At 40.9% G+C, this 10,449-nt stretch overlaps 1 protein-coding gene across 1 annotated transcript in view; it reads left to right on the top strand.

The window, feature by feature from the left end:
- The window catches only part of LOC113409374 (26S proteasome non-ATPase regulatory subunit 7), a 14,235-nt gene extending 5,376 nt beyond the window's left edge, over positions 1–8,859 (top strand). The window contains exons 2-7 of the mRNA XM_026663201.1: positions 1,827–1,918; positions 3,360–3,452; positions 4,948–5,045; positions 5,344–5,424; positions 6,984–7,075; positions 8,036–8,859. Of these exons, the coding sequence (XP_026518986.1) occupies positions 1,827–1,918; positions 3,360–3,452; positions 4,948–5,045; positions 5,344–5,424; positions 6,984–7,075; positions 8,036–8,474 (895 nt within the window). The 3' untranslated portion in view covers positions 8,475–8,859. The remainder of the gene's footprint in view (positions 1–1,826; positions 1,919–3,359; positions 3,453–4,947; positions 5,046–5,343; positions 5,425–6,983; positions 7,076–8,035) is intronic.
- Positions 8,860–10,449: the final 1,590 nt, after the last annotated feature.

Here is a 10,449-nt window from a genome sequence, read left to right as displayed (position 1 = left end):
GCGAGCAGGAGTTCCGCAGTCGACGGGGGAGCGCTTCTGGGATCGATTTATCGCGTCCAGATGAGACGCGATAAATCGATCCCAGAAGATCAATCTCTACCCGCCGAATCAGGCGGGTAGTGTGGACCAGCCCTCAGAAAACTTGAAGATTTTTCTTCAATAGTCTGACATTCTGGCTGTGTGTGTCAGAAAGGTAGAAGGGGCTTGTCTACACTATGGAGCTTTATAGCAACAAGGCTGTGTCGACACAGCCTTGTCACTACAAGTCAGCGAGTGCGAACGCTCTTTTGTGGTATTTTGTCAGCACTTTTGCTGACAAAATACTTCCAGCCCCACGAGTGGCATAAGCTTTGTCTGCAGGAGAGAGCTCCTGCCGACAAAGCTGCATTCACACTGCCATTTCTGTCGGCAAAACTTTTGTCTTTCGCGGGAGCGCTTTTTTAAGTACCCGCGAAAGACAAAAGTTTTGGTGACGACTGCGCTGTGTAGACATACCCTAGATAACTTCATAAATGTGAAAGTCAGCACCAGCTATTCAGATTTGGGGGCATGGCCTGTTGCTGCAATTGTGAGCATAAATAGATAATTAACTAAATCATCTGACTGCACAATTTCCAGAGTGTTCGTGCAGTTATGCTAATTTATGCTTCCAAATTATGCAATCAGATGAATATGCATTTTTATATGTACAGTTCTGAAAATCTTGGCGCTAATGTTTATCTTAAAACATAGGCTCTTTAGGACAGAGACCATGCATGTGTGTGGTACTGTATACCATAAAAAAAAAAATTAGCAAGTGGAATTACCTTGTGTCAATAAAATGCAACTACGGTGTCCTAAAGCTGCATGAATGGACTGCAAAAGCAACAGTTTACGAGTGATGACTTCTTATAATTTTGTGATATAAGGAGTTTGAACAGTACCAATATGATGTATTGAGAGTTCTGATTTGTCATGGGGTATCAATTGTGATTTAGTAAATTACAAAGATGATAGTTTATGCTTGCATTAAAGGACATGATATTCCCAAATAGGTTTATTTGTTTTTCCCTTATTCAAGAACAACTGAACCAAAGTTAAAGTAACATTTGAATACAGTGAAATTGGTTAACAAGTTATAAATAGCATTTTAGGCATAACTGACTTTGGTTTTAAATGTAGTGTGTATATTCTCTGCATATTGAAACATGGCATTTTTCATTTGTCTGGTTTAAACAGATTTTACCCTTAAAGCTACAATTCACTCAGCAGAGAATAAATTATATTCCTCTAAACATCTTGTGCAATTTGTGCTCAGTGTGCCTAAAATTAACTTAATTGCACCAACTGACAAGCACTCTTAATGTAAAAAAATCTTTTCCTTCAAGGCAGCGTACAATAGCAGAGAAAAACCTACTATTGTAAAAGTAAATTAGGGATGACAGTGAACAAAGTTGAAAGTTTACTGTACTTTTTACAGCTTGATTTACAGAACAAATGCAGTAGTAGCCCTCTGTTTTATGACACAGTAATCTCCGTTATAGTGGCATCCATTAGCTGCATGGAAACATCCAGTGCATTTTTCACATCAGAGGATAAATTACAAGTGTAGTGCCTGGATTTAGAGTGCACTGTAACAACTTCTTTAGGTATAAATTAACTAAGTAATGACAAGGAACATATTACCCTGTTCGTCTCCCACCTACATCCCCAAGAACCACATGCTGTTTATCTTCTAACTTAAACTCAGATGACACAACTGATTCATTTGTACTATTGGTGTTTTATTTCCAGTATCAAATATGTTGCATTTCTTAATACAAACTGTGACAGTCTTTTCCATTTAGAATAGGAAAAGTTGGGAATCAGAAGCGAGTTGTTGGAGTGTTGCTGGGCTCTTGGCAGAAGAAAATATTAGACGTATCCAACAGTTTTGCAGGTGAGTTTGGGTGTCCTATTCTGTTTACCACCTATTAAGTTAGCTAGCAGGAAAACTGCCAAATGTTGTCTTGCACCATCCTGGCACATTAAACTCTTCTTCCCATTTATAAATTCATGAAGCTATGGTGTCGACATTTTCATGCAAAAATGCTGGTTATCTGCTTACAAAAGAACTCGATCCCATCAGTCTCCTCCTGCTCTTCATCTTGTCTGCAGCAGTATCCAATGGTGAATGCTCAGAGGCAGCTGTAAAACTCCTAAAGCAATAATTGTTCGGTATACTCTCGGAGGTAGAAGATTTCTTCCTGATCCTGGATTGTGATCATTTTATGGCCTTGGGCTTTGAAGACTCATGGTTTGAGTTACCTAGCTAATGTCATTGCAGATGTTACTTGTTCACATGAAGATCTAATGGTTTATTTGAAAAGTACCTTTTTTCTTTAAGAATAGCCATGAGAATTGCACAGATATTGCTTAAAAAGTATATTTTCACTTGTATTAAAATCATTACCTCTTGAGTTTGAATCCTGGTTTTGTACAGTGGTAAAATCAGGACCTGTATGGTCTTTTCTGAACTTTTTCTTATTTACTTCTCTTATCTTCTCTTATTCATCTGCTTTCCGAAGGGGGTATTTATTGATAAAGCAGAATCATCCGTGTTGGCTCCTGTGTGAAAATCTGGGAACAAAAGTGTAGCCTAATCCTGGGTTATTTTTGCAGAGTTGTGAAGATGGAGTAACAGTTTGGTCACTTAAACTGCAGGGCTGCCAAAAACAGAACTTTATAATTGGAGATTTTTTTTGTATTCCTATAAATTAAAGCCCTGTTGCTCAGAACTAAACTTGTAGCCTGTTATCCATAATGTGAACTAACAAAACAAACTAGTTCCTTACTCAAGAAAATGGCATATGCACTTATTTTTAAACAGACTTCGTAGAATTGTAGTTATTTGTCTTAATGCACTAATGGAATGTGTCTTATACCACAAAGTAGCTTTTCACCTCTGTTGACCCAACAGGCTCTAGTGACCTATTCGGACCCACATTTTCTTTATCAGAAGTCCTTACACACCAATTTTGTGTAAATTGTTCATACGCTAGAATGTTCCTGGCGTGTTCTTGAACACTTCGTATATGTCATTTGCCCAGAATAATTCAACTGCTTTGGTTTTCCTTGCTTAATTCTAAAACTAATTCAGTAATTATCAGAAAACCACTGAAAAAATCAGCTAATGTTGCTGTTTTCCTGTTGAGTTTTTCAACAGTATCTGCAGCTCAGTATAGCAGAACAGTTGTATTCAATCAAAATTGAGCAAAATTACTTTTTTTTCCATTTGTAGCCAAGAACTTGCTGGAAAAAAAATCTGATTTTTCTGTGAAAGTTTTCAGGCTGGATGAAACTTGAACTACTAAATATTGAACTAACTGTTTTGTTCCCAGTCCCTTTCGATGAGGATGATAAAGATGACTCTGTGTGGTTTCTAGACCATGATTATCTGGAGAACATGTATGGAATGTTTAAAAAAGTCAATGGTAAGTGCACATTGTGAGCGGTTGATATTTGCCTAGAAACTCTCTCTAAGTCTCCTGGGAGCGCTGTACTTCCAAGAACTGAGGTGACGATCTTGGGGATTGAATAGCTATAAGAAATTCAAACCCTGATACTGTGACCCCTTCCGCCAGAATCTCCTTTCCCTCATATGAGTGCAGACATCTGAATTACAAACCCAGGTGAACTGATTAACCTTTCTGTTTTGCTTATAAAGGTCTCACTTTTCTTTTCTTTATAAGATTATGGGGGCTGAATCTGGAGACGCTACAGTAATTCCCCTGTGAACATTCCCAGCCCTTAGAAAAACTCTTATTTAGACTGCTGATGTTCTTATGATTCCTTAAGTATTTGAGTCTCAAGTCTAGTGCAGATCTTGCAGCTTATTATCTTTGAATTTTTGTGCAGCAGGATATCAAGAGCTCATTGGCCCCCTTTTGTCTCTGAGAGATCCCCACAGTCTGTGCGCTCGAAAGTGCCATGTTGCATAAACCAACTCTGACTCGGGGATCATTCATAGCTGATAAGGGGTGTAAAATATTTGAGAGACAGGATCCATGCCTTAGTCACTTCTAAGATAGATTATTGTACTGTGCTCTACCTGGGGTACTACCCTTTGAGACCACTCAGAAGCTTTGACTAGAGCAGAATCTGATTGTTCACCTGTTTAAGGAAGTGGAGCAGCATGGGACACTACACCTGTGCTTTGAACATCTTTGGCTTCCTGTCTGCAAATCAAAGCATTGATGCTAATAAAAAAAAAAAAAAAAAAATTTGGAACCTCACTGCCTTGAGGATGGTTGCTTTGCCTGTGTATCGTAAGGATGCTGAAGTCCACTGCGGCCTGTTGCTGATGTTATCTCTGCATTGTTTGTTGATTTAAAGTTGTTTTCTGTGAAGGGTCTTCAAAAGCCTAAGTTTAATGACGAAAGAGACATCTTATTTGTTGAAGCTCCTCCTGACTGACTATTGCTAAGGTAGTTTGGGTTGTCTGGGGTGATGCACAAATGGCTTGCCTGTGCTGTCCAATAATATAATGCTGCATTTAATCTATCTCATGCACCCATTGTTGAAGTGTCTAGGCACAAAAACCAATTTAGCAAATACCTTCCTGTAAAGCCCTGTTTTCCAGATTTGCCAGTAAATTTTTAATCTAAATGCGTTGTTCAGCTCCCAACCTTCATATGCCCTCAGCCATCACCTACTCCATTTTCCATTCCTAAACTGACTTCCACCAGCTCAGAATCTGAGGCAAAGGAGTGCAAAGTGCAGCAACAATTTAATTTCTCAAAGCGTTTAGGTCTTTACTGGTGTCTATAAAGCAGAAGTGGGAGTTATACTTGATGTCCTTTGGGAAGTTTGGGCACAACCCAGGGTCAGGCAGTACCTGGATTTGAGCACTTATATGCCCCTATATGAAATATTTTCTTGTCATTACCCTCAGATTCTGACTATTCTAATTGTTTTTGCTTTTCCCAGCTAGGGAAAGAATTGTTGGATGGTACCACACAGGCCCCAAACTACACAAGAATGACATTGCCATCAATGAACTAATGAAAAGATACTGTCCTAATTCTGTAAGTAATGCACTTAAACTGTTTATGGAGCTTCTGGGAACCCGCAGTCCCTTCCAGCTCCATCTGCAATTTGCAGTAGTGACATGAAATGTAGTAAGATATAGCATGGTAGATATAAAGTGAATAGAGCACGCTGATCAGTCTTCCTTGAAACAGTGGCAGACATTTTTTCTCTGCTTGCAGTTAGAAACCTCTGATTGAAAAACAAACTTGTCATTGCTAGAGAATTAGTAGTTGGCCACAACCTGTTTCTTCTAGTTCTTGAGTAGGTTTTGTCTAATATGTGTTTCTCTACCAGGTACTGGTAATTATTGATGTAAAGCCAAAGGACCTGGGACTGCCAACAGAAGCCTATATTTCAGTTGAAGAAGTTCATGATGTGAGTGTTTGAACATTTCAGTGTTTGTCATTTTCAGTCTAGTGTGGGATTTCCTGCAAAAGGGAACGAGGTGCTTTAAGAAATCGATACGTTAAACCATCTTGCCTTGTCCTTTAGGGTACCCTTTCCACTACATCAGTTTGGATTTTCCAGTTCAATAGATAACATTGCGTCTGCTAACTAGAGGGTTTTTGCCTTTCAGTTTAAACCTGCTAAATCAGTGTTTGAACCCCCACTGTACATTTCAGCTTATTGAACCAAAATTATCCGTCCTCCAACACTCCTGAAAAGCAGTTTCTCGCTGCTTGAACCAAGGTGCTCTGCAGGTTCTTGCAACTTCAGCTAGCTGCTCCTTTGCTGTTTGTCCACCCCCATGAAAAAAGCAGCAGGATGGAGTATGCATTTATGATGCAACTGATACACGTCAGCTTGTTGCAACAATCATTTGAGTAATCACACCCCGCATCTTCACCACACAAGGTTGACTTTACTATCTTTGTTAATCACTCATCTAGAATCAGTGGTGACTTTTTGTCCAGATTTAATTTTGGTGGTTTTGAAATCAGAATCCAGAAATATTTAAAAAAAAAAACAAAAACTGGTCTTGTCATTATCTGTTTGAGACCCATGGTGGAGAGAGACAGCTGTTCCCAGGTTCTCCAGTCTTAAATTTTTTCTGGTATTGTGAACTCTTGTTCTTACAGCTCTTGGTCCCCACTGGGCCTGGAGCATGGTACAACCAAAACTAATACAAGTCTCAAAGGTAACTAGGTCCCATCTTCAAATAAAATAGTCACCATGGCACTCGGTCGCACACACGCACGCGCACACACACGCACTCTCCAGCACATAGCCCTGCAAATTAACTACCTGGAAACTATTGAGCCTCACCAAGAATAATGCTACAAATGAAGTGGTGGGAGGAGCGTTAATGTACAGAATGATGTGTTGTTACCATCACCTCAGCTGTCTCTAGCATTTCTGTGGGTTAGTGACATCTGCCTCAGTTTAACTGGTGTGCACTAGAAATTAGGCAGCACGTTAAAGTACCTTATTTTATCATTATAGTTATTGCTTTGTTGATGACCTCTTTCCTGTCTGACTTCCAGTGGCATGTCTAGCCAGTTTTCTAGATTAATTTAAAGAATATCAATTTCTTAGTCTCCCTTTTTAAAACCCCATATACTTAATTAACTCACTTTGGGGATTCTGTTATGAACTAGTTTTCACCATATCTGTGGACTGTGTGGGGCTCTCCTATCCCATCTTGATAGGTTTTCCTCACTGGCTGTTTCTGATCCTATTCTTATCATGCATGTTCCACCTATTCATCGAAGCAGGCCAGATGTAGCTCTGGATAAAATGTACAGTGCATTTTGGCTTGTAACAAATCCAGCTTCCAATAAACCTTCTTTGCTTTGAAGTTTCATTGGAGTAGTTCTACTGTTCACATGCACAGTACCCAAAACCCGGTCACTTGAGGTTATGCTGTCACACCTGTAATCATCTGCTCTCTATTTCTAACCTTGTCACCATCCCATTCTTGTACCCCAACAAAGGATGGAACTCCAACCTCCAAGACTTTTGAACATGTGACCAGTGAAATTGGAGCTGAGGAAGCAGAGGAAGTTGGTGTTGAACACTTGCTACGGTAAAAGCTTTATTTTAATGAAAAACCTTATCAGTGGTTGGATGGCAGCTCATTTTATCCATCTAACTACTACTGGCACCAGCTGCTTGCCCAGGGATACGATACAAGAAACAAGGACCTTGTTACATGCTACTTAAACACTTAATTTAATCTAAACAGGTTAATTCAGCAATACTGCATAATACAGAATCTGCTGAACTCATTTCTAGTGAAATGTTTGACTGACTGTTTTTTGAAAAAAAATAATAAAACGTCAGTTTCACCTTGCTCCTTGAACTCCAGCAAATAGCTTGAGATACTTCAGAACAATGTAGAATCACACTTCATAGTTCAGAAAGGCTTCCATTTAATACTGATGTTCATATTGCTCCTGTGACAGCAAAGCCACCTATCAGAAAGGAGAGCAAAATTATCTGGGGGCAGACTACGCAGACCTTTCATCTATCAAGACTAAAAGAGCAGAAAGGCATTGTTTACAAATGGTCACAGAGGGAGATTTTTGCTTTGGTTTGCCTTCACTCTTTATATTTGTAAAGCAATCTCCGAGCCTTCAGTGAAATGTTAAGTCCCACAAGGCCCCTGTGATGTTAAACAATTATACCTATTTTACAGCTGTGTAATCTGGAGAGGTGTGGCTTGCCCAAGTCCCCAAAGTGAGTTAGTGACACAGCCTCTCATACAACCCAGGAGTCCCCTTGTTATCTCCTAACCATCAAACTAGTTTTCCTAAAAAATATTCAGTCTATAGAGAGCATATGGTGACTTATCAAATCTATGTTAGGTGTTTCTAATGCACCCAATGTAAATTAGTTTTTTCTGAATCTTTGCTGTGAAGTGTTTTGTAAAATTTTACTTCATCTACCCTTCAAAGCAGCCTTCTATAGATCTTTCTAGCTCAAAAATAAATTAATGTATGTAAAGTAACATTAAGGCTTCTCCTTCCTATTTTGGGTGTTTCAGAGACATTAAAGACACAACAGTGGGCACTCTGTCCCAGCGCATCACAAACCAGGTCCATGGTTTGAAGGGACTGAACTCCAAGCTTCTGGATATCAGGAGCTACCTAGAGAAAGTGGCCATGGGCAAACTACCCATCAATCACCAGATCATTTACCAGCTTCAGGATGTCTTCAACCTGCTGCCAGATGTCAACCTGCAGGAGTTTGTCAAGGCCTTTTACCTGAAGACCAATGATCAGATGGTGGTGGTCTACTTGGCTTCTCTTATCCGGTCTGTGGTTGCCCTGCACAACCTCATCAACAACAAGATTGCCAACAGAGATGCAGAGAAGAAGGAAGGTCAGGAAAAGGAGGAAAGCAAAAAGGAGAGGAAAGATGAGAAGGAGAAAGACAAAGAGAAGAGTGATGGCAAGAAAGAGGAGAAAAAAGAGAAAAAATGAAAAGTGTAGTTTTTTATTTGTAAATTAAAATCTTGTAAACTAAATCACTCTGCTGCTAGAAGGTTCTTTTCACTTGTTAAAGTGAGCAGAGTTCTCTGTTCTTGCCTGTCTTGGGAGGCACTCTCAGATCAGCTGCCTCTGCTCTTACATCCTACAGGCAGATAGCTGGAAACATGGGACGAGGGAATTCAGTCCACACAAACTGGCAGTTCTAATAAGGAACAGGCAGCCTTACTCCTGGGAAGGAAAGCCCCTGTCATTTCAGTCCTCAGCGCTGTGAAGGGAGGAAGGAACAAGCAAAGGTAAAGTGCAGCGTTTGTCATCTGCTGCCAGTAAAATCTTGTGTCCCAAGATGCTTGTCTGTCTCCTTCCCTCATGATTTAGGTCTACGAGCTATTTGGGGTTACTACCATGTAGTATGTAAAACTGCTAAACTGTACGCATGACCCTGCTGCTCCTTGCCATCTTGCATTCTGCTGTCACTCCTAATCTGTGCTTGAAGGCCCTGCACAGAGGATGAATTTACCTGCCCAGCCTGTTGCCCAGGAGATCTTGAGGTTGGGCTCCTATACTGTTCTATTTCCAAGAGAAGATTAAATGGTTTGGTTTGTAACTCTGACTTCTGGTCATTTTTTAATCCCAAAAGCCAAATGGGAGCAGGTTTTATTAGTGCTGGAGTGAGGAATGTAGGATACAAGAATCTCGTTTCAGGAGGAAAGACGCTGACCAGGCTGAGAGCACAGAATGTAGCCTATGAGGATAAGATGGGTTTGTGCCCTTCGTGCTGAGATGAGCAAAATTGCTCTAGAGCAGTTGTTGCCGTACTGCCAACTAGCACAAAGCTCTTTGGGCCAGTTACTCCATCTGTCGTGCCCAGGACAAGAGCCCCCGCCTAATCAAGGGCGCTAAAGGCTATGACAGTACAAATTCCATCTTGGCATGGAGTCAACTTGCCCGTGTCTTGTAAACTGTGAATTTTGGGAGCTCGCCCATGTTAGTCACTTCCTTAAGAGGGGCTGGTGGCTCCTTGCTACCCTACCTTGCTCAGTGAGAGGAGGAGGGGCAGCCAGCATGTTGATCTTATGCAGCTCCAAACCCTTTTGTGGCAGTGCAGCCAGGGGTTACAGGACTCCACATTAAAGATGAGGGCATTGGCTGAGCTCAAGCAGGAGCATTCCTTGCATGGATCTATATGCTCCAGGCGTTGCATGTCTAGATGAAAGAGGGTGATTGTCTTACATTCCTGTAAATGACGTGTGTGGACTCTTGGAAATAAAGGCGCCTCTAGAAGCACTACTTTGAATCTGGGTGAATGGAAGGGCGTGTTGGCCAACTACACTATCTTTCCCTTGACTGATAGTGAGCCTAGGAAACCTTTGCCCTGGTGGCCTGTCAGACAGCATCCCCATTTCCTCTAAGAGAGCTGGTCGTGTTCAAACTTCCACGTAGTGTCATTACAATTGCTGCATTTAGCTCTCCTCAGTCCTGGGTCATGTTGCTGCAGGACCATGTTAAAGTGAAGCAGGGAACAGGACTCTATTAAATAGTTGAAGTTCACTCAGGGTAACTGTTGAAGGTGGGAGACCTCAAACTGCCAGTCCTGGTCCCAGAAGATCCTTGAATGGCCTATTTCAAATGACGCCGAGATGGAAAATGCTGCCTTAGAGCCCTGGTAAGATCATAACCCTGTTGATGCCCTACTCTCGGCAGGCAGAACTCACTGATTTCAGCTGCTGCCATGTAAAAACAAGCATGTTTCCCAGGCCCATTGTAGATGTGACATCCATCACCGTGGTAGCTCAGTGCCAAAGTCAGTATCAAGACTTTGAACTGACCCTGACTCTGAGTCACTTGCTGTTATGTAATAGAATATTTTCCCTTTCCATGAGAAATTAAACTGGTTTGTTACCATGGTAGTTTTACACCATTTGGAGGCAATAAATGCTCAAACAATTTTCAGTCAGTTTACTTCTAT

Source organism: Terrapene carolina, unplaced genomic scaffold, assembly GCF_002925995.2.
Source record: "Terrapene carolina triunguis isolate 2854851 unplaced genomic scaffold, T_m_triunguis-2.0 Scaffold32862, whole genome shotgun sequence".
Lineage (NCBI taxonomy): Eukaryota > Metazoa > Chordata > Testudines > Emydidae > Terrapene > Terrapene triunguis.
This window is presented reverse-complemented; position numbering and strand designations above follow the sequence as displayed.